Source organism: Somniosus microcephalus, unplaced genomic scaffold (genome assembly GCF_052327205.1).
Source record: "Somniosus microcephalus isolate GS21.2 unplaced genomic scaffold, FLI_Smic_1.0 unresolved_chr7, whole genome shotgun sequence".
NCBI classification, from domain to species: Eukaryota; Metazoa; Chordata; class Chondrichthyes; order Squaliformes; family Somniosidae; genus Somniosus; species Somniosus microcephalus.
This window is the reverse complement of record NW_028225185.1, coordinates 18,083,382-18,107,769: the sequence shown is the minus strand read 5'-3', so window position 1 is coordinate 18,107,769 and position 24,388 is coordinate 18,083,382. Positions and strand designations below refer to the sequence as shown.

At 48.0% G+C, this 24,388-nt stretch overlaps 1 protein-coding gene across 1 annotated transcript in view; it reads left to right on the top strand.

The window, feature by feature from the left end:
• Nucleotides 1-413: 413 nt before the first annotated feature.
• LOC147086595 (phospholipase A and acyltransferase 3-like) overlaps nucleotides 414-24,388 on the top strand; it is a 35,429-nt gene continuing 11,454 nt past the window's right edge. Inside the window, exons 1-3 of the mRNA XM_085978368.1 lie at nucleotides 414-463; nucleotides 10,126-10,251; nucleotides 13,155-13,257. Coding sequence (XP_085834494.1) covers nucleotides 10,237-10,251; nucleotides 13,155-13,257 — 118 coding nt within the window. The 5' untranslated portion in view covers nucleotides 414-463; nucleotides 10,126-10,236. The remainder of the gene's footprint in view (nucleotides 464-10,125; nucleotides 10,252-13,154; nucleotides 13,258-24,388) is intronic.

Sequence of the window (24,388 nt, the reverse complement as noted above, 5' to 3'; positions counted from 1 at the left end):
TGCCGAAGAAGCCTTGGCGAGTTGCTGCAGTGCATCTTGTAGATGGTACACACTGCAGCCACGGTGCGCCGGTGGTGGAGGGAGTGAATGTTTAAGGTGGTGGATGTGGTGCCAATCAAGTGGGCTGCTTTGTCCTGGATGGTGTCGAGCTTCTTGAGTGTTGTTGGAGCTGCACTCATCCAGGCAAGTGGAGAGTATTCCATCACACTCCTGACTGGTGCCTTGTAGATGGTGGAGAGGCTTTGGGGAGCCAGGATTTCAAAAATAGAGAGCATAGAAAGGAACTGAAAGCATAAACATCCTCTCTTTGGAATGACTCGAAGTTCTTTCGCAATAGTTCTAGTTACCTGGAATTGCCTGCTCCCTGCGGAGGGTGGAGCAGCTAGTTATAAATACAGAGACTGCGCTAATCAGTCACTTCAAGTTTGGCATCGAAACTGCAAGAAAGATGAGTAAATCGAGTGTAAGTATAAATATACTACTAGCTCATACTTTTGTGTCTGTGTGCAGTGTGTGTATGGAGTGCATCGTAGATTTGCTGTATCCAGTCGTGTTTCTGTACGTGTACATGTACAGCAGGGTCTAAGGTGCTAGCTAATGTATTTCAATAGCCTCTCTACATGCTAAAGAACTTGCCTTTCTCCAGCGCCTTTCACCACCTCAGGACGTCCCAAAGCGCTTTACAGCCAATCAAGTACTTTTTTTGAAGTGTAGTCACTGTTGTAATGTAGAAAACGCGGCAGCCAATTTGCGCACAGCAAGCTCCCACAAACAGCAATGTGATAATGACCAGATCACCTGTTTTTAGTGATGTTGGTTGAGGGATAAATATTGGCCCCAGGACACCGGGGAGAACTCCCCCCTGCTCTTCTTCCAATAGCGGCCGTGGGATCTTTTACGTCCACCGGAGAGAGCAGACCGTCTGACTCATGGGTTCGAGCCCCACTCCAGAGACCCGAGTCCATAATCCCGGCTGACACTCCAGGGCAGTACTGAGGGAGGGCCGCACTGTCTTTCGGATGAGACGTTAAACCGAGGCCCCGTCCGCAATCTCAGGTGGACGTGAAAGATCCCAGGGCCGTTAGATCGAAGAACCTCAAGCAACACACACAAAATTGCCGGAAATACTCAGCAGGTCAGGGCCGAATCTGTGGAGAGAGAAACAGAGTTAACGTTTCAGGTCGATGACCTTTCCTCAGAACTGGAAAAAGTTGGAGATGGAACAGGTTTTGAGCAAGTGTAGGGGCCGGGAAAGGGGGGGAGGGGAGGAAAGAACAAAAGGGATGGTCTGTGATAGGGTGGAAGGCAGGAGAGATTAATAAACAGCAGATTCATTACCAACAACTGCCCTTCGAAATAATGGGAGCGGAGGTTATGATCTGAAATTGTTCAACTTGATGTTGAGTCCAGAAGGCTGTAAAGTGCCCAATCGAAAGATGAGGTGCTGTTCCTCGAGCTTACGCTGAGCTTCATTGGAACAGTGCAAGAGGCCGAGGACAGAGAGGTCAGAGTGGGAGTGGAGCGGAGAATTAAACTGGCAGGCATTTCCTACATTATAACAGTGACTACGCTTCATAAAACATAGAAACATAGAAAAATAGGAGCAGGAGTCGGCCATTCGGCCCCTCGAGCCTGCTCCGCCATTCAATATGATCATGGCTGATCCTCTATCTCAATACCATATTCCCGCTCTCTCCCCATACCCCTTGGTGACTTTTGTGTCTAGAAATCTATCGATCTCCTTCTTAAATATATTCAGTGACTTGGCCTCCACTGCCTTCTGTGGTAGAGAATTCCACAGGTTCACCACCCTCTGAGTGAAGAAATTTCTCCTCATCTCAGTCCTAAATGTCCTGCCCCGTATCCTGAGACTGTGACCCCTCGTTCTAGACCCCCCCCGCAGTCAGGGGAAACATCCTCCCTGCATCCAGTCTGTCTAGCCGTGTCAGAATTTTATACGTTTCAATGAGATCCCCTCTCATTCTTCTAAACTTGAGTGAATGCAGGCCTAGTCGGCCCAATCTCTCCTCGTACGACAGTCCTTCAAAAGTATTTAATTGGCTGTGAAGCGCTTTGGGACGTCCTGCGGTCACTGTAGAAAGGCAAGACTTTTTTTTTCTTTTTAATGTCTTTCAGAGAAGGGAAGCTGTCCCCTCCCCCCTCCCCCCCCCCCCCCCCCCCCCCAACACCTTCTGAGGTGGCCTAGCCAATTTTAAAACAATTACTGTTGGAGAAGAGAAGGTCCACCAGCACCTCCTCAGGTATTTGGGGGTTTGGGGTTTGCAGTTCAGTATTTGGGGGTTTCGGGTTCAGTATTTGTGGTTTGGGTTTCAGTGTTTGTGGTTTGGGGTTGAGTGTTTGGGGTTTGGGGTTCAGTATTTGGGGTTTGGGCTTCAGCGTTTGGGGGTTTGGGGTTCAGTATTTGGGGAGTTTGGGGTTCAGCATTTGGGGTTTGGTGTTAAGTATTTGGGGGTTTGGGGATTGCGGTTCAGTATTTGGGGGTTTGGGGTTCAGTATTTGTGGTTTGGGTTTCAGTTTTGGGGGTTTGGGGTTCCGTTTTTGAGGTTTGGGGTCTGGGGTTCAGTGTTTGGGGTTAAGTATTTGGGGGTTTGGGGTTTGCGGTTCAGTATTTGGGGTTTGGGGTTCAGTATTTGGGGTTCGGGTTTCAGTGTTTGGGGTTCAGTGTTTGGGGTTTGGGGTTCAGTATTTGGGGTTTGGGTTTCCGTTTTTGGATTGGGGTGCAGTGTTTGGAGTTTGGGGTTCAGTGTTTGGGTTCAGTATTTGGGGTTTGGGTTTCAGTTTTTGGATTTGGGGTTCAGTATTTGGGGTTTGGGGTTCAGTATTTGGGGTTTGGGGTTCAGTATTTGGGGGTTTGGGGTTCAGTATTTGGGGTTCGGGTTTCAGTATTTGGGGTTTTGGGGTTCATTATTTGGGGTTTCGGTTCAGCATTTGAGGTTTGGGTTCAGTATTTGGGGGCTTGGGGGTTCAGCATTTGGGGGTTTGGGGTTCAGTATTTGGGGGTTTGGGGTTAAGTATTTGAGGGTTTGGGGTTTGCTGTTCAGTATTGGGGGTTTGGGGTTCTGTATTTGGGGTTTGGGTTTCAGTGTTTGGGGTTTGGGGTTCAGTGTTTAGGGTTTGGGGTACAGTATTTGGGGATTACGTTTCAGTTTTTGGATTTGGGGTTTGGGGTTCAGTATTTGGGGTTTGGGGTTCAGTATTTGGGGATTTGGGGTTCAGGGTTTGGGTGTTTGGGGTTCAGTATTTTGGGAGTTTGGGGTTGAGTATTTGGGGTTTGGGGTTAAGTATTTGGGCGTTTGGGGTTCAGTATTTGGGGTTTGGGGTTCAGTATTTGGGCGTTTGGGGTTCAGTATTTGGGGTTTGGGGTTCAGTATTTGGGGGTTTCCGGTTCAGTATTTGGGGTTTGGGTTCAGTATTTGGGGTTTGAGGGGTTTAGTATTTGGGATTTGGGGTTCAATATTTGGGGTTCAGTATTTGGGGTTTGGGGTTCAGTATTTGGGGTTCAGTATTTGGGGTTCGGGTTTCAGTATTTGGGGTTTTGGGGGTTTGGGGTTCATTATTTGGGGTTTGGGGTTCAGTATTTGGGGTTTGGGTTCAGCATTTGAGGTTTGGGTTCAGCATTTGGGGGCTTGGGGGTTCAGCATTTGGGGGTTTGGGGTTCACTATTTGGGGGTTTGGGGTTAAGTATTTGAGGGTTTGGGTTTTGCTGTTCAGTATTGGGGGTTTGGGGTTCTGTATTTGGGGTTTGGGTTTCAGCGTTTGGGGTTTGGGGTTCAGTGTTTAGGGTTTGGGGTACAGTATTTGGGGTTTACGTTTCAGTTTTTGGATTTGGGGTTTGGGGTTCAGTATTTGGGGTTTGGGGTTCAGTATTTGGGGATTTGGGGTTCAGGGTTTGGGTGTTTGGGGTTCAGTATTTTGGGAGTTTGGGGTTAAGTATTTGGGGGTTTGGGGTTCAGTATTTGGGGGTTTCCGGTTCAGTATTTGGGGTTTGGTTTCAGTATTTGGGGGTTTGGGGTTCAGTATTTGGGGTTTAAGGTTCAGTATTTGGTGGTTTAGTATTTTGGGTTTGGGGTTCAGTATTTGGGGTTTGGGGTTCAGTATTTGGGCTTCAGTATTTGGGGTTCAGCATTTGGGGTTTGGGGTCCAGTATTTGGGGGTTTGGGGTTCCGTATTTGGGGCTTGGGGTTCAGTATTTGGGGTTCAGTATTTGGGGTGTTGGGGTTCCGTATTTGGGGTTTGGGGTTCAGTATTTGGGGGGTTGGGATTCAGTATTTGGGGTTTGGGGTTCAGTGTTTGGTGTTTGTAATTCAGTATTTGGGGTTCAGTATTTGGGGTTCGTTATATCGTGGTTTGGGGGTTCAGTATTTGGGGGTTTCGGGTTCAGTATTTGGGGGTTTGGCGTACAGTATTTGGGGGTTTGGGTTCAGTATTTGGGATTTGGGGTTCAGTATTTGGGGATTGGGGTTCAGAATTTGGGGGTTTGGTTTCAGTATTTGGGGTTTGGGGTTCATTATTTGGGGTTTGGGGTTCAGTATTTGGGAGTGTGGGGTTCAGTATTTGGGGTTTGGGGTTCAGTATTGGGGGCTTGGGTTTCAGTGTTTGGGGGCTTGGGTTTCAGTATGTGGGCATTTGAGGTTCAGTATTTGGGATTAAGTATTTGGGGGGTTGGGTTTCAGTTTTGGACTTTTGGGTTCAGTGTTTGGAGTTTGGGGTTCAGTGTTTAGGGTTTGGGTTCAGTATTTGGGGTTTGGGTTTCAGTTCTTGGATTTGGGGTTCAGTGTTTGGAGTTTGGGGTTCAGTTTTTGGGGTTTGGGTTCAGTATTTGGGGTTTGGGTTTCAGTTTTTGGATTTTGGGTTCAATGTTTGGGGTTGGGGTTCAGTATTTGGGGTTTGGGGTTCAGTATTTGGGGTTCAGTATTTGGGGGTTTGGGGTTCAGTATTTGGGGTTTGGGGTTCAGTATTTGGGGGTTTTGGGGTTTGGGGTTCAGTATTTGGGGTTTGGGTTCAGTATTTGAGGTTTGGTTTCAGTATTTGGGGGTTTTGGGGTTCAGTATTTGGGGGTTGGGGTTCAGTATTTGGGGTTTGGGGCTCAGTATTTGTGGGTTTGGGGGTTCAGTATTTGAAGGTTTGGTGTTCAGTATTTGGGGTTTGGGGTTCAGTATTTGGGGGTTTCCGGTTCAGTATTTGGGGTTTGGGTTCAGTATTTGGGGTTTGACGTTCAGTATTTGTGGTTTGGGTTTCAGTATTTGGGGTTTGGGTTCAGTATTTGGGTTTTGGGGTTCAGTATTTTGGGTTTGGTGTTCAGTATTTGGGGTTTGGGTTCAGTATTTGGGTTTTGGGGTTCATTATTTGGGGTTTGGGTTCAGTATTTGGGGTTTGCGGTTCAGTATTTGGGGTTTGGGTTCAGTATTTAGAAACATGGAAACATAGAAGATAGGAGCAAGAGTAGGCCATTCGGCCCCTCGAGCCTGCTCCGCCATTCAATGCGATCATGGCTGATCATCCAAATTCAGTACCCGGTCCCTGCTTTCTCCTCATACCCGTTGATCACTTTAGACTTAAGAAATATATCCAACTCCTTCTTGAATATATTTAATGAATTGTCCTCCACCGCCTTCTGTGGTAGAGTTCCACAGGTTTACCACTCTCTGGGTGAAGAAATTCCTCCTCATTTCTGTCCTAAATGGCCTACCCTTTATCCTTAGACTGTGTCCCCTGGTTCTGGACTCCCCAACCATCGGGAACATCCTTCCTGCATCTAGTCTGTCCAGTTCTGTCAGAATTTTATAAGTTTCAATGAGATCACCTCTCATTCTTCTAAACTCCAGCGAGTACAAGCCCAATCGACCCAATCTCTCCTCATACGTCATTCCTGCCATCCCAGGTATCAGCCTGGTGAATCTTCGCTGCACTCCTTCCATTACAAGAACATCCTTCCTCAGATAAGGCGACCAAAACTGCACACAGTACTCAAGATGTGGTCTCATCAAGGCCCTGTACAACTGCAGCAAGACATCCTTGTTCCTGTACTCAAACCCTCTCGCTACAAAGGCCAATAAACCATTTGCCTTCTTAACCGCCTGCTGCACCTGCATGCTTACCTTCAGCGACTGGTGCACAAGGACACCCAGGTCTCGTTGCACTTCCCCTTCTCCCAATCTATTGCCATTTAGATAATAATCTGCCTTCCTGTTTTTGCCACCAAAGTGGACAACCTCACATTTATCCACGTTATATTGCATCTGTCATGTTTCTGCCCAATCACCCAACATGTCCAAATCATCCTGGAGTTTCTCGACAGCCTCCTCACAGCACACACGTCCACCCAGCTTTGTGTCGTCTGCAAATTTGGAGATATTACATCTAGTTCCCTTGTCTAGATCATTAATATATATTGTGAATAGCTGGGGTCCAAGGACCGATCCTTGCGGTGCCCCACTAGTCACTGCCTGCCACTCGGAAAAGGACCCGTTTATTCCAACTCTTTGCTTTCTGTCTGCCAACCAGTTCTCTATCCAAGTCAATACCTTGCCCCCAATCCCATGTGCCTTAACTTTACATGCTAATCTCTTATGCGGGACCTTATCTGAAAGTCCAGATACACCACATCCACTGGTTTGGGGTTCAGTATTTGAGGTTTGAGGGGTTCAGTATTTAGGATTTGAGGTTCAGTATTTGGGGTTTGGGGTTCAGTATTTTGTGTTTGGGGTTCAGTATTTGGGGTTTTGGGTTCAGTATTTGGGGTTTGAGGTTCAGTATTTGGGATTTGGGATTCAGTATTTGGGGTTTGGGGTTCAGTATTTGGGGTTTGGGGTTCAGTATTTGGGGTATGGGGTTAAGTATTTGGGGGTTTGGGGTTCAGTATTTGGGGGGTTGGGTTCAGTATTTGAGGTTTGGGGTTCAGTATTTGGGGTTTGGGGTTCAGTATTTGGGGTTCGGGTTCAGTATTTGGGGTTTAGTATTTTGGATTTGGGGTTCAGTATTTGGGGGTTTGGAGTTCAGGGTTTGCGGCTCAGTATTTGGGGTTCATTATTTGGGGTTTGGGGTTCAGTATTTGGGGTTCAGTATTTGGGGTTTGGGGTCCAGTATTTGGGGCTTGGGGTTCAGTATTTGGTGTTCAGTATTTGGGGTTCTGTATTTGGGGTTTGGGGTTCAGTATTTGGGGGTTTGGGATTCAGTATTTGGGTTTTGGTGTGCAGTATTTGGTGTTTGTAATTCAGTATTGGGGGTTTGGGGTTCAGTATTCAGGGTTCAGTATATCGTGGTTTGGGGGTTCAGTATTTGGGGGTTTCGGGTTCAGTATTTGGGGGTTTGACATGCAGTATTTGGGGGTTTGGGTTCAGTATTTGGGATTTGGGGTTCCGTTTTGGGGTATTGGGTTCAGTATTTGGGGGCTAGGTTTCAGTATTTGGGGTTTGGCGTTCAGTATTTGGGGATTGGGGTTCAGTATTTGGGAGTTTGGCGTTCAGTATTTGGGGGGTTGGGGGTTCAGTATTCGGGGTTTGGGGTTCAGTATTTGGGGGTTTCTGGTTCAGTATTTGGGGTTTGGGTTCAGTATTTGGGGGTTTGGGGTTCAGTATTTGTGGTTCAGTATTTGGGGGTTTGGGGTTCAATATTTGGGGGTTTGGGTTCAGTATTTGGGGTTTGGGGTTCAGTATTTGTGGTTTGGAGTTCAGTGTTTGGGGGTTTATAAGAACAAAATACACACGGCACAGGGTTTTGGCTCAACCTTTGATTGCTCGTTTATTGAGCACACACATACACAATTACCTCCCAGTATAAATCCCTACGATATATGTCAAGCTAACAACCCCAAAATACAAATCCCTACGCAAGGGTCATTTGCTGTTTGTGGGAGCTTGCTGTGCGCAAATTGGCTGCCGCATTTCCCACATTACAAACAGTGACCACACTTCAAAAAGTCCTTCATTGGCTGTGATGCACTTTGGGACGTCCTGAGGTGGTGAAAGGCGCTAGAGAAATGCAAGTCTTTCTTCTTTCTTAAGTGTAAGTTAGTGATTGGTCCAGGCAACCTCCATAGGTTTGGATGGAAAGAAGTGGTTTAAAAAGGAGATCCCAGAGAGGGAGAATTGTAAAAGACCCCAGCCTGACACCTCGAGGCGAGAATGGCGGAGCCAGTGGACTGGCAGAGGGTGCAGAGAACTCCTACCTGCAGTTCTGGCTTTTTATAATTCATAGTCCAATATTTCTACCTTTGGGGAGGGGGAGAAATCGATCCTACAGGGGCAGTACTGAGGGAGTGGCGCAACGTCATCACCACCTCCAAGTTCCCCTCCAAGTCACGCACACCATCCTGACTTGGAAATATATCGGGCCATTCCTTCATCGTCGCTGGGTCAAAATCCTGGAACTCCCTCCCTAACAGCACTGTGGGAGCAGCTTCACCACACGGGACTGCAGCGGTTCAAGGCGGCTCACCACCACCTTCTCAAGGGGCAACTAGAGATGGGCAATAAATGCCGGCCCCGCCAGCGACGCCCACATCCCATAAATAAACTTGCAGGCTACGGGGACAGAGCGGGGGAATGGGACTGACTGGATTGCTCTACAGAGAGCCGGCACGGACTCGATGGGCCGAATGGCCTCCTTCTGTGCCGTTATGGCTTTATGACCATCCTGGCCAAAGCAGCCCACTTGATCGGCACCCCATCCACTACCTTAAACATTCACTCCCTCCACCACCGGCACACTGTGGCTGCAGTGTGTACCATCTACAAGATGCACTGCAGCAACTCGCCAAGGCTTCTTCGGCAAGTGTCTGTTGGTCAACATTGGCCCACCTCATTCCCAAGCACCAGATCCAGCAATGCCTGCTTCCTAGTTGGGCCAAGAACATATTGGTCAAGGAAATTCTCTGGAACACAGTTCAGAAATTCCTCCCCCTCCTTTCCCTTTACCCTAGCATTCTCCCAATCGATATTTGGGTAATTAAAGTCCCCCAATATCACCATTCAAGTGGTGTCGAGATTCTTGAGTGTTGTTGGAGCTGCGCCCATCCAGGCAAGTGGAGAGTATTCCATCACACTCCTGACTTGTGCCTTGTAGATGGTGGAAAGGCTTTGGGGAGTGAGCATTTCAAAACAGAGAACATAGAAAGGAACTGAAACCCAAAGCATCCTCTTTTTGAAATGACTGCAGGCTCTTCCGCAATAGTTCTAGTTACCTGGAGCTTTTGTGGGAGGTCCAGGGATCACTTCCTCAGCACTGCGCCGGGAGTCTCGGCCTGGATTATAGGCTCAAGCCCCTGGAGTGGGGCTCGAACCCACGACCTTCTGACCCAGAGGCTTTGAGGCATGAGGATTTTGAAACAGAGAAATAAGAAGGAACTGAAACCATGAACATCCTCTTTTTGGAATGACTCCAAGCTCTTTCGCAATAGTTCTAGTTACCTGGAATTGCCTGCTCCTTGCGGGGATGGATCAGCTGGCTAAGAATTTTTAAAAATTAATTTATGGGATGTGGGCGTCGCTGGCGAGGCCGGCATTTATTGCCTGTCCCTAGTTGCCCTTGAGAAGGTGGTGGTGAGCCGCCTTCTTGAACCGCTGCAGTCCCGTGTAGTGAAGGTGCCCCCACAGTGCTGTTAGGGAGGGAGTTCCAGGATTTTGACCCAGCGACGATGAAGGAACGGCCGATATATTTCCAAGTCAGGATGGTGTGTGATTTGGAGGGGAACTTGGAGCTGGTGGTGTTCCCATGCGCCTGCTGCCCTTGTCCTTCTAGTTGGAAGAGGTTGCGGGTTTGGGAGGTGCTGCCGAAGAAGCCTTGGCGAGTTGCTGCAGTGCATCTTGTTGATGGTACACACTGCAGCCACGGTGCGCTGGTGGTGGAGGGAGTGAATGTTTAAGGTGGTGGATGGGGTGCCAATCAAGCGGGCTGCTTTGTCCTGGATGGTGTCGAGCTTCTTGAGTGTTGTTGGAGCTGCACTCATCCAGGCAAGTGGAGAGTATTCCATCACACTCCTGACTGGTGCCTTGTAGATGGTGGAGAGGCTTTGGGGAGCCAGGATTTCAAAAATAGTGAGCATAGAAAGGAACTGAAAGCATAAACATCCTCTCTTTGGAATGACTCCAAGTTCTTTCGCAATAGTTCTAGTTACCTGGAATCGCCTGCTCCCTGCGGAGGGTGGAGCAGCTAGTTATAAATACAGAGACTGCACTAATCAGTCACTTCAAGTTTGGCATCGAAACTGCAAGAAAGATGAGTAAATCGAGTGTAAGTATAAATATACTACTAGCTCATACTTTTGTGTCTGTGTGCAGTGTGTGTATGGAGTGCATCGTAGATTTGCTGTATCCAGTCGTGTTTCTGTACGTGTACATGTACAGAAGGGTCTAAGGTGCTAGCTAATGTATTTCAATAGCCTCTCTACATGCTAAAGAACTTGCCTTTCTCCAGCGCCTTTCACCACCTCAGGACGTCCCAAAGCGCTTTACAGCCAATGAAGTACTTTTTGAAGTGTAGTCACTGTTGTAATGTAGAAAACACGGCAGCCAATTTGCGCACAGCAAGCTCCCACAAACAGCAATGTGATAATGACCAGATCATCTGTTTTTAGTGATGTTGGTTGAGGGATAAATATTGGCCCCAGGACACCGGGGAGAACTCCCCCCTGCTCTTCTTCCAATAGCGGCCGTGGGATCTTTTACATCCACCGGAGAGAGCAGACCGTCTGACTCATGGGTTCGAGCCCCACTCCAGAGACCCGAGTCCATAATCCCGGCTGACACTCCAGGGCAGTACTGAGGGAGGGCCGCACTGTCTTTCGGATGAGAAGTTAAACCGAGGCCCCATCCGCAATCTCAGGTGGACGTGAAAGATCCCAGGGCCGTTAGATCGAAGAACCTCAAGCAACACACACAAAATTGCTGGAAACACTCAGCAGGTCAGGGCCGAATCTGCGGAGAGAGAAACAGAGTTAACGTTTCAGGTCGATGACCTTTCCTCAGAACTGGAAAAAGTTGGAGATGGAACAGGTTTTGAGCAAGTGTAGGGGCCGGGAAAGGGGGGGAGGGGAGGAAAGAACAAAAGGGATGGTCTGTGATAGGGTGGAAGGCAGGAGAGATTAATAAACAGCAGATTCATTACCAACAACTGCCCTTCGAAATAATGGAAGTGGAGGTTATGATCTGAAATTGTTCAACTTGATGTTGAGTCCAGAAGGCTGTAAAGTGCCCAATCGAAAGAGGAGGTGCTGTTCCTCGAGCTTACGCTGAGCTTCATTGGAACAGTGTAGGAGGCCGAGGACAGAGAGGTCAGAGTGGGAGTGGAGCGGAGAATTAAACTGGCAGGCGTTTCCTACATTATAACAGCGACTACGCTTCATAAAACATAGAAAAATAGAAAAATAGGAGCAGGAGTCGGCCATTCGGCCCCTCGAGCCTGCTCCGCCATTCAATATGATCATGGCTGATCCTCTATCTCAATACCATATTCCCGCTCTCTCCCCATACCCCTTGATGACTTTTGTGTCTAGAAATCTATCGATCTCCTTCTTAAATATATTCAGTGACTTGGCCTCCACAGCCTTCTGTGGTAGAGAATTCCACAAGTTCACCAACCTCTGAGTGAAGAAATTTCTCCTCATCTCAGTCCTAAATGTCCTACCCCGTATCCTGAGACTGTGACCCCTCATTCTAGACCCGCCAGCCAGGGGAAACATCCTCCCTGCATCCAGCCTGTCTAGCCCTGTCAGAATTTTATACGTTTCAATGAGATCCCCTCTCATTCTTCTAAACTCTAGTGAATACAGGCCTAGTCGACCCAATCTCTCCTCGTAACGACAGTCCTTCAAAAGTATTTCATTGGCTGTAAAGCACTTTGGGACGTCCTGCAGTCACTGTAGAAAGGCAAGATTTTTTTTTTCTTTTTAAAGTCTTTCAGAGAAGGGAATCTGTCCCCTTCCCCACGCTCCTCCAACACTTTCTGAGGTGGCCTAGCCAATTTTAAAACAATTACTGTTGGAGAAGAGAAGGTCCACCAGCACCTCCTCAGGCAAATCGGGATGGGTAGTTACCGTGTGTTAGAATAAAATTTTGCTGGAAAAGACACAAACAACAAATTCGCTGACTGGGACTAATTGAATCACTGCACAATGAGACATGCCACGCCAACGCATGGCTGGAACAAAGTTCATCTCGTGCCTTGTTATCGCAGTCCCAAGAACTAACAAGGTTCACTGGTATCCCATTATCGAACTAATCACATTCCGCCGGTGACGCAGACGAAACAAGACGAAACGAAGACCTTTCACAATCACTGAAGAGGCAGAATTGGCAACACGAGTGTGTAAACTCCTGACTGGAGGAAAATAACGATATGCGCTAATAAACAAATTGATTGGATGAATGTAAATGATCTAAAACCAACTTCTTGGAATTGTATATAAGCTCGGCACGTACTACAATCAGGGAGAAGGTGCTCTCGCAGACCGCGTGGTTGCAGACGCTTCTCCCAGAGCTCTGTCATTTAATAAAGTTGTCTCTCTTACTCAAAGTCTAGTTTCCGAGGAATAATTTTTCCTACAACACCGTGGATGGTGGCACCTGCACACGTGTTCGAAAAACATTTTGAAATTCTGCGCCGCAGTGGGTATAAATGGACACCAATCTCTAATAACCAAAATAACAACAGAAAATGCTGGAAAAACTCAGCAGGCCAGGCAACATCCGTGGAGAGAAATTAGAGTTGACGTTTCAGGTCGAAACCCTTTTTCAAAACTGGAAAGGAAATGAAATCGATCGAAAGGCAGGGCTGGGAGAGAATAGAAGAAGTGAAGAGACATTAAGAGGTATTCAAAACGAGACGAGATGGTGGTCGGACTAGTGGAGGCAAAAGACAGCTCTAGATTAGGTGTGAAATGTTCTGGCAGGATGGGAGACAGCTGCCATGTGGGAGAGAGAAAAAAAAGGGGGGGGGGGAAAGGGCCAAAACAAAGGTGTGGATAAAATATAAGCAAAAATGTAATAGGGGACGAGGTTATGATCTGAAATTGTTGAACTCGATGTTGAGTCCAGAAGGCTGTAAAGTGCCTAATCGGAAGATGAGGTGCTGTTCCTCGAGCTTACGTTGCGCTTCCGTGGAAAATTTTCCTCTAATAACCAAACATTTGTTTTCAGAAACCTGAGGACCCCAAACCGGGGCAGTTGCTTCAGAGACATGACGGTCTCATTTCTCACTGGGGTGTGTGTACCGAAACTGGAGTGATCGAAAAAGTTCCAAGTAAGAATTAAGGTTTCAAGTCATTAGGATCTTCAAGATCTCATTGTCTTGCTCGAAGGGCAAGGGAGTTCTCCCAGTGCCTCCTGAACAACGCTCCCTCAACCAACAGCACCAAAAAACAGACCAACGGTCTGCACTTTCTGGGATCGTGCTGTGCGCAAAACATCAGCCGTGGCTCAGTAGGGGAGCACGCTCGCTTCTGAGTCAGAAGGTTGTGGGTTCATAACATAAGAATCAGGAGCAGGAGTCGGCCATACGGCCCCTCGAGCCTGCTCCGCCATTCAATAAGATCATGGCTGATCATCGACCTCAACTCCACTTTCCCACCCGATCCCTCGATTCCCCGAGAGTCCAAAAATCTATCGATCTCGGCCTTGAATATACTCGAGGACTGAGCCTCCACAGCCCTCTGGGGCAGAGAATTCCAAAGATTCACCGCCCTCTGAGTGAAGAAATTCCTCCTCATCTCAGTCCTAAATGGCCGACCCCTTATCCTGAGACTGCGACCCCTGGTTCTAGACTCTCCAGCCAGGGGGAAACAGCCTCTCAGCATCTACCCTGTCAATCCCCCTCAGAATCTTGTATGTTCCAATGAGATCACCTCTCATTCTTCTAAACTCCAGAGAGTATCGGCCCATTCTACACAATCTCTCCTCATAGGACAGCCCTCTCATCCCAGGAATCAATCTAGTGAACCTTCGTTGCACCGCCTCCAAGGCAAGTATATCCTTCCTCAGATAAGGAGACCAGAACTGTGCCCAGTACTCCAGGTGTGGTCTCACCAAGGCCCTGTACAATTGGAGCAAGACTTCCTTACTCTTATACTCCAACCCCCCTTGCAATAAAGGCCAACATGCCATTTGCCTTCCTTATTGCTTGCTGTACCTGCATGCTCGCTTTCTGTGTTTCTTGCACGAGGACACCCAAATCTCTCTGAACACCAACATTTGAAAGTTTCTCACCATTTAAAAAATATTCTGTTTTTCTATTCTTCCGACCACATTTCCCCGCATTATACTCCATCTGCCATTTTACTGCCCACCTGTCGATATCCCTTTGCAGACTCGGGCCTAGAAATTCAGTGGGCTGCGCCACCTGTTAGCGCCTTAAGAGGGCGCTAAGTGGGTCGCAAGCCACTGGCCACGCCTCCCGCTAAATTCAGCGGGACGCTAGTGGCGGCGCTAGCCGTTAGCGCTGCGCTGCTACCGATGACGTCATCGGTGTGCGCAGCGCCCCGATGACGCCCCGGCCGTGGTATTTGGAAGCGCCCCCTGATTTACCGCCGGACGCTATGTGCGACCGGTTCAGGGGGGCCTACCTGCGGCGGCGGAGGCACAAATTAAAGGAGAGGTGCGGGGCGGCCATTTTTGTTGTTGGCCGGCTGCCAGCACCTCTCTGCGCTCCCGTCCCCGGCCTCCTGACCGCCACCCCCCGCCCCCGCGGAATGCCGGCTGCTCTCCAAGAGCCCGGCACTTCTCCTCGCTGCCGGGCTCTTTTGCCGGCACTCGCGATCCTCGGGGGCCCAGCTGGGTCCCAGATCGCGCTGCACAAGGCCCCTCCCCTTTAAGAAGGGGAGGAAGGCCTGCAGTGCTGCGGCACGTTTTTTTGTTGTTGTTTTTTTATTCATTGATGGGATGTGGGCGTCGCTGGCTAGGCCTGCATTTAGTGCCCATCCCTAATTGCCCCTTGAGAAGATGGTGGTGAGCCGCCTTCTTGAACCGCTGCAGTCCGTATGGTGTAGGTACACCCACAGTGCTGTTAGGAAGGGAGTTCCAGGATTTTGGCCCAGCAACAGTGAAGGATCAGCGATACAGGTCCAAGTCAGGGTGGTGTGTGGCTTGGAGGGGAACTTGTAGGCGGTGATGTTCCCATGCGTCTGCTGTCCTTGTCCTTCTAAGTGGTAGAGGTCGCGGGTTTGGAAGGTGCTGTTGAAGGAGCTTTGGCGAGTTGCTGCAGTGCATCTTGTAGATGGTACACACTGCAGCCACGGTGCGCCGGTGGTGGAGGGAGTGAATGTTTAAGGTGGTGGATGGGGTGCCAATCAAGCGGGCTGCTTTATCCTGGATGGTGTCGAGCTTCTTGAGTGTTGTTGGAGCTGCACTCAACCAGGCAAGTGGAGAGTATTCCATCACACTCCTGACTTGTGCCTTGTAGATGGTGGAAAGGCTTTGGGGAGTCAGGAGGTGAGACACTCGCCGCAGAATTCCCAGCCTCTGGCCTGCTCTTGTAGCCACAGTATTTATATGGCTGGTCCAGTTGCGCAACGATATTCAGTCGCAGCGCCCCAAGAGGGATGCGGGGCGCCTCCTGTAGCGCCGCGCTCCAGCTGAATTTCCGGCGGGCAGCCGCGAATGCTTCCGGGGCGCTACTTTTAGCGCCCTGGCGAGGCTGGCGCCCCAATCGGGGCTATAGTCAATTTCTAGGCCTCTGTGTTCTCCTCACAGCTTACTTTCCCACCTAGCTTTGTATCATTAACAAACTTGGATACATTACACTCGGTCCCTTCATCTAGGTCATTAATATAGATTGTAAATAGCTGAGGCCCAAGCACTGATCCTTGCGGCACCCCACTAGTTACAGCCTGCCAACCTGAAAAAGACCCGTTTATTCCTACTCTCTGTTTTCTGTCACTTAGCCAATCCTCTATCCATGCTAGTATATTACCCCCAACCCCATGAGTCTTATCTTGCATAGCAACCTTTTATGTGGCACCTTATCAAATACCTTTTGGAAATCCAAATATACTATATCCACACAGAAAAGATTTACGAGAGTGATTCCAGGGATGAAGGACTTCAGTTACGTTGACAGACTGGAGAAGCTGGGGTTGTTCTCCTTGGAGCAGAGAAGATTGAGAGGGGATTTGATAGAAGTGTTCAAAATCATTGGGGGTCTGGGCAGAGTAGATAGAGGGAAACTGTTCCCATTGGCGGAATGGTCGAGAAACAGGTGATTGGCAAATGAACCAAAGGTCACACGAGGAAAAACTTGGTTAGGATCTGGAATGCACTGCCTGAAAGGGTGGTGGAGGCAGACTCAATCTTATCTTTCAAAAGGGAGTTGGATAAGTATCAAATGGAAAAAAATTTGCAGGGCTAAGGGGAAAGGGCGGGGGAGTGGGGCTAGCTGAGAGTCGGCATGGGCTCGATGGGCCGAATGGCCTTCTTCTGTACTATAACCATTCTATAATTCTATGATTCTACTGGTTCCCCTTTATTAGAGTTTTTTGAGGATGCAACGAGCAGGATAGATAAATTTGTTGAACACGAGTTCCCTTTCATAAAACCATGTTGACTCTGCCCAATCATGTTATGATTTTCTCAGTGCCCCGATACCACTTCCTTAACAATGGATTCCAGCATTTTCATTACAGGAAACTTTTTTTTTATCCGGCACCGACGGGACCGACGTGGTGCCGGTTCATCAAAAATTCCGGATAACCGAACGCTATAGTAAAAGATACGGAGAGCTGAGAGCTCCGTATAAAGCAACAAACCCTGTTGCTTAGCAACAGGTTCAGAACAATGGCCACAAGTTCCAAGCGTCTCTGTAGCTTAGCAACAGCTGCAGCCACACCCTTGCACAGCAACAGATGGAGGAAGGCAAGTAGAATATGAAGTAAAACTTACCTGAACCTACCCCTGAATTTTGCCGGTTAACCGAGATTGCCGGTTATTTAGGTGCTGGTAAATCGAAAGTTTCCTGTACTACTGATGTCAGGCTAACTGGCCTGTAGTTCCCGGTTTTTTTCTCTCCCTCCTTTCTTGAATAACGATGTTACATTTGCTACCTTCCAATCCGCTGGGACTGTTCTAGAATCATGGGATTTTGGAAGATCTCAACCAATGCATCCATGATCTCCGCAACCACCTCTATTAGAACCCTAGGATGTAGGCCGTCAGGTCCAGGGGGTTTGTCAGCTTTTAGTTCCATTAGTTTCTCAAGTACTTTTTCTCTACTTATATTAATTACTCTAAGTTCCTCACTCTCATTAGCCCCTTGGATCCCTGCTATTTTTGGTATGCTATTTGTGTCTTCTACTGTGAAGACATATACAAAATATTTTGCCATTTCCTTATTCCCCATTATAATTTCTCCTGTCTCAGCCTCTAAGGGACCAATGCTTACTTTTGCTACTCTCTTCCTTTTTGTATACAGGAAACTTTCGTTTATCCGGAGGTTAAATGTCCGGAAAGCTCTATCCACCGGCAAAATTCAGGAGTCAGTTCAGATATGTTGTTTTTCTTTCTGTTGCTTTTTTTCTCCATTCCTGGCTCTGCAAGGTCTAGCTGAAGCTGTTACTTAGCTACAGAGATGCTTGCAAGCTGCAGCCGACTGTTTTGAAGCTGTTGCTAAGCAACAGGGTTTGTTGCTTCACACGGAGCTCAGAAGCTCCGTATGTTTTAACATTAGCGCTGGTTTCTATGGCAGTTTTGATGGGACGGCACCAGCTCGGTCCCGTCAGTGCCGGATACCAGAAAGTTTCCTGTATAAAGAAGCTTACTTCCTTTTTTATGTTTCTTGCTAGTTTATTCCCATTCTATTTTCTCCTTTTTAATCAATGTTTTGATGATCCTTTGCTGGTTTCTAAAGCTATCCCAATCCTCAGGCTTACTACTATTCTTGCATCTACCAAAATTCTATAGACTCTGGAACAGTTCCCATGGATTGGAGGGTAGCTAATGTTACCCCACTATTAAAAAAAAAGGTGGTAGAGAGAAAATGGGGAATTATAGACCGGTAAGCCTGACATTGGTAGTGGGGAAAATGCGAGAGTCCATTATAAAAGATGTAATAGCAGAGCACTTGGAAAACAGTGACAGGATCGGACAAAGTCAACATGGATTTACAAAAGGTAAATCATGCTCGACTAATCTACTGGAATTTTTTGAGGACGTAACTGGTAGAATAGATAAGGGAGAACCAGTGGATGTGGTGTATTTGGACTTTCAGAAGGCTTTCGATAAGGTCCCGCATAAGAGATTGGCATGCAAAGTTAAAGCACATGGGATTGGGGGCAAGGTACTGACTTGGATAGAGAACTGGTTGGCAGACAGGAAGCAAAGAGTTGGAATAAACGGGTCTTTTTCTGAGTGGCTGGCAGTGACTAGTGGGGTACCGCAGGGATCGGTGCTAGGACCCCAGCTATTCACAATATATATTAATGATCTAGACGAGGGAACTAGATGTAATATCTCCAAGTTTGCAGACAACACAAAGCTGGGTGGGCGTGTGTGCTGTGAGGAGGATGCCGAGAAACTGCAGTATGATTTAGACAGGTTGGGTGATTGGGCAGATGCATGGCAGATGCAATATAACGTGGATAAATGCGAGGTTATCCACTTTGGTGGCAAAAACAGGAAGACAGATTATTATCTGAACAGCAATAGTTTGGGAGAAGGGGAAGTGCAACGAGACCTGGGTGTCCTTGTGCACCAGTCGCTGAAGGTAAGCATGCAGGTGCAGCAGGCGGTTAAGAAGGCAAATGGTATGTTGGCCTTCATAGCGAGAGGATTCGAGTACAGGAGCAAGCATGTCTTGCTGCAGTTGTACAGGGCCTTGGTGAGACCACATCTTGAGTATTGTGTGCAGTTTTGGTCGCCTTATCTGAGGAATGATGTTCTTGCCATGGAGGGAGTGCAGCGAAGATTCACCAGACTGATACCTGGGATGGCAGGAATGACATACGAAGAGAGATTGGGTTGATTAGGCTTATATTCGCTGGAGTTTAGAAGAATGAGAGGGGATCTCATTGAAACTTATAAAATTCTAACAGGACTAGACAGACTAGATGCAGGAAGGATGTTCCCGATGGCGGGGGAGTCCAGAACCAGGGGTCACAGTCTAAGGATAAGGGGTAAGCCATTTAGGACAGAGATGAGGAGGAATTTCTTCACCCAGAGAGTGGTGAACCTGTGGAATTCTCTACCACAGAAGGCAGTTGAGGCCAATTCATTAAATATATTCAAGAAGGAGTTGGATATATTTCTTAAGGCTAAAGGGATCAAGGGATATGGGGAGAAGGCAGGGACAGGTTACTGAATTTGGATGATCAGACATGATCTTATTGAATGGCGGAGCAGGCTCGAGGGGCCGAATGGCCTACTCCTGCTCCTATCTTCTATGTTTCTATGTTTCTTTGCAACATTATGAGCCTCTTCTTTTAATCTAATACTATCCTTAACTTCTTTAGTTAGCCACGGATGGATGGTTCAAGCTCCACTCCAGAGACTTGAGCCCATAATCTAGACAGACACTCCCAGTGCAGTCCTGAGGGAGCGCTGCACTGTCGGAGGTGCCGTCTTTTGGAGACGTTAAACCGAGGCCCCATCTGCCCTCTCAAGTGGACGTAAAAGATCCCACGGCCACGATTGGAAGAAGAGCAGGGGAGTTCCCCTGGGGCCAATAATTATCCCTCAATTAGCATCACTAAAACCTCTGGGAAGTGCTAAGGTTGTGAAAGGCGCGATAGAAATGTAGCATCGATCTCGATCAGTGAGCCTGTTTACCCAGTTCTACCTATAAGTAATCAAACGGAAACAATTTTCCAGAGCGTGATGTTAAGTCATAGAGTCATACGGAACAGAAGGAGGCCATTCAGCCCATCGAGTCCATGCTGGCTCTCTGTAGAGCGATCCAGTCAGTCCCATTCCCCCGCTCTATCCCCGTAGCCCTGCAAGTTTATTTCCCTCAAGTGCCTATCCAGTCTCCCCTTGAAAACATTGAGGCCTAGAAATTCAGTGGGGGCACCAGCCTCGCCAGGGCGCTAAAAGTAGCGCCCCGGAAGTAGTCGCGGCCGCTCGCCGGAAATTGACTTTGCGCGCCCCAGAGGGAAGCGCGGCGCTACTGGAGGCGCCCCGCATCCCTCTTGGGGCGCTGCAACTCAATATCGCTGCGCAACGTGCCGCGGCGCCACACGCTGCGGCATGGCGCGCTGCAGTACTGCAGGCCTTCCTCCCCTTCTTAAAGGGGAGGGGCCTGCTGCAGCACGATCGAAGATCGCGAGTGCCGGCAAAAGAGCCCGGCACCGAGGAGAAGTGCCGGGCTCTTGGAACACAGCCGGCACGCCGCGGTGGGGGGGTGGGCTCAGGAGGCCAGGGACGGCGGCGCGGAGATGTGCTGGCAAGGCGGCCAGCAAAAAAAATGGCCGCCCCGCACCTCAGCGGTAGGCCCCCCTGAACACGTCGCAAATAGCGACCGGCGTTAAAGCAGGGGGCGCAACAAAATTTTGCGATCGGGGCGGTAGCGGGGCACTGCGCACACCGATGACGTCATCGGTAGCGGCACAGCGCTAACAGCTAGCGCCACTATTAGCGTCCCGCTAAATTTAGCGGGAGGCATGGCCAGTGGCTTCCAACCCACTTAGCGCCCTCTTATGGCACTAACTGGTGGCGCAGCCCACTGAATTTCTAGGCCTGAGTGTCTCCGCTTCCACCACTTCCGTCGGCAGCGAGTTCCAGGTCCTCACCACTCGCTGCGTAAAAAAGTTTTTCCTCACATCCCCCCTGTATCTCTTGCCCAAATCCTTAAATCTGTGTCCCCTAGTCCTTGTACCATCCATTAGTGGGAACAGCCTTTCCCTGTCTAGCCTATCCAAACCCGTCATAATCTTGTACACCTCTATCAAATCGCCCCTCAACCTCCTTTGCTCTGATGAAAACAAACCCAGCTTCTCCAACCTGTCCTTGTAGCTAAGATTCCCCCATCCCCGGAACCATTCTGGTAAATCTCCTCTGCACCCTCTCAAGGGCCTTCACATCCTTCCTAAAGTGTGGTGACCAGAACTGGATGCAATACTTCAGTTGTGGCCTAACCAGCGCTTTATAAAGGTTCAGTATAACTTCTCTACTTTTGTACTCAATACCTCTATTTGTGAAGCCCAAGATCCCGTATGCTTTGCTAACCACTCTCTCAATATGTTCTGCCACCTTCAGGAACCTCTGCACATTAACTCCCAGGTCCCTCTGTCCCTGCACACTCTTTAAAACTGTGCCATTAAGCGTATATTGCCTCTCCCTGTTCCTTCTGCCAAAATGCATCACCTCACACTTCTCTGTATTAAATTCCATCTGCCACTTGTCTGCCCATTCTGCTAGCCTTTCTATGTCCTGTTGCAGTCAATTGGTATCATCCTCACTGTTTGCCACACCCCCAAGTTTGGTGTCATTGGCAAATTTAGAAATTCTACTCTGTGTTCCAATATCCAGGTCATTTATATATATCAAAAAAAGCAGTGGCCCCAGCACTGACCCTTGGGGAACACCACTGTCTACCATCCTCCAGTCTGAAAAGCAATAATCCTGAAGAAAAAGCAATAATCCTGAGGATTGGGAGCAGTTTAGGATTCAACAAAGGAGGACAAAGGGATTAATTAAGAAAGGGAAAATAGAATATGAGAGTAAGCTTGCAGAGAACATAAAAACTGACTGTAAAAGCTTTTATAGATTTGTGAAGAGAAAAAGATTGGTGAAGTCAAGCGTAGGTCCCTTGCAGTCAGAATCGGTGGAATTTATAATGGGGAACAAAGAAATGGCAGACCAACTAAATACATATTTTGGTTCTGTCTTCACAAAGTAGGACACAAATAACCTCCCAGAGATGCCGGGGAACATAGGGTCTGATGAAAGGGTGGAACTGAAAGAAATCAGTATTTGTAGGGAAATGGTGTTAGGAAAATTGATGGGACTGAAGGCCGATAAATCCCCAGGGCCTGATAATCTACATCCCAGGGTACTTAAGGAAGTGGCCCTAGAAATAGTAGATGCATTGCTGGTCATCTTCCAGAACTCGATAGACTCTGGAACGGTACCCATGGATTGGCGGGTAGCTAATGTTACCCCACTATTCAAAAAAGGTGGTAGAGAAAAGGCGGGGAATTATAGACCGGTAAGCTTGACATCGGTAGTGGGGAAAATGCTAGAGTCCATTATAAAAGATGTAATAGCAGAGCACTTGGAAAGCAGTGACTGGATCGGACAAAGTCAACATGGATTTACAAAAGGTAAATCATGCTTGACTAATCTGGAATTTTTTGAGGATGTAACTGGTAAAATAGATAAGGGAGAACCAGTGGATGTGGTGTATTTGGACTTTCAGAAGGCTTTCGATAAGGTCCCACATAAGAGATTAGCGTGCAAAATTAAGGCACATGGGATTGGGGGCAAGGTATTGACTTGGATAGAGAACTGGTTGGCGGACAGAAAACAAAGAGTTGGAATAAACGGGTCGTTTTCCGAGTGGCAGGCAGTGACTAGTGGGGTACCGCAAGGATCGGTCCTAGGACCCCAGCTGTTCACAATATATATTAATGATCTGGACGAGGGAATTGGATGTAATATCTCCAAATTTGCAGACGACACAAAGCTGGGGGGGAGGGTATGCTGTGAGGAGGCTGTCGTGAAACTCCAGCACGATTTGGACAGGTTGGGTGATTGGGCAGAAACATGGCAAACGCACTATAATGTGGATAAATGTGAGGTTATCCACTTTGGTGGCAAAAACAGGAAGGCAGATTATTCTTTGAATGGTAATAGATTGGGAGAAGGGGAAGTGCAAAGAGACCTGGGTGTTCTTGTACACCAGTCGCTGAAGGTAAGCATGCAGGTGCAGCAGGCGGTTAAGAAGGCAAATGGTATGTTGGCCTTCGTAGCAAGAGGGTTCGAGTACAAGAACAAGGATGTCTTGCTGCAGTTGTACAGGGCCTTGGTGAGACCACACCTTGAGTATTGTGTACAGTTTTGGTCGCCTTACCTGAGGAAGGACGTTCTTGCCATGGAAGGAGTGCAGCGAAGATTCACCAGGCTGATACCTGGGATGGCAGGAATGACGTATGAGGAGAGATTGTGTCGATTGGGCTTATATTCACTGGAGTTTAGAAGATTGAGAGGGGATCTCATCGAAACCTATAAAATTCTGTCAGGCCTGGACAGACTAGATGCAGGAAGGATGTTTCTGATGGCTGGGGAGTCCAGAACCAGGGGTCATAGTCTAAGGATAAGGTGTAAGCCATTTAGGACTGAAATGAGGAGGAATTTCTTCACCCAGAGAGTGGTGAACCTGTGGAATTCTCTGCCACAGAGGGCGGTGGAGGCCAGTTCATTAAGTATATTCAAGAAGGAGTTGGATATATTTCTTAAGGCTAAAGGGATCAAGGGATATGGGGAGAAGGCAGGGACCGGGTACTGAATTTGGATGATCAGCCATGATCTCATTGAATGGCGGAGCAGGCTCGAAGGGCCGAATGGCCTACTCCAGCTCCTATTTTCTATGTATCTATGAAAAACAGCCATTTACCAGAACTCACTGTTTTCTGTCTTTAAGCCAATTCCTTATCCAAGCTGCCACTGACCCACCTATTCCATGAGCCTCAATTTTGTTAACCAGCCTTCTATGTGGTGCTTTGTCAAATGCCTTCCTAAAATCCATGTAGACAACATCCATTTCATTCCCTTCATCAATCCTTCCTGTTACTTCATCAAAAAATTCAATCAGATTAGTCAAACATGATCTGCCTTTTACAAATCCGTGTCGGCTCTCCTTAATTAGCTTAAACCTCTCCAAGTGCCCGTTAATTTTTTCCTTGATTATTGTTTCTAAAACTTTACCCACCACTGATGTTAAACTGACCGGCCTGTAGTTACTAGGATTGTCCTTACACCCTTTCTTGAACAATGGTGTCACATTTGCCAATTTCCAATCCTCAGGCACCTCCCCCGCACATCTAGGGAAGATTGGAAAATTATGGCAAGCCCTTCCGCTATCTCCTCCCCCAATTCCCATAGCAACTTGGGATGCAAGCCATCTGGACCAGGCGACTTGTCCACTCTAAGCATACCCAGCCTTTCTAGTACAACCTGTCTATCAATTTTCATCCCTTCCATTGCTTCTACCTTTTCCACTTCTACTGATATTTTGTCAGCATCCACCTCCTTAGAAAACACCGTTACAAAGTACTCATTGAGTATTCTAGCCTTGCCCTGTGCCTCTAAGCATATATCACCTTCTTTGTCTCTACTAGGCCCCACCCCGACTCTTACTACCCGCTTACTGTTTACATGCCGGTAGAAGATTTTTGGGTTCCCTTTTATGTTAACCGCTATTCTACTCATATTCTCTCTTTGCCAATCTTATT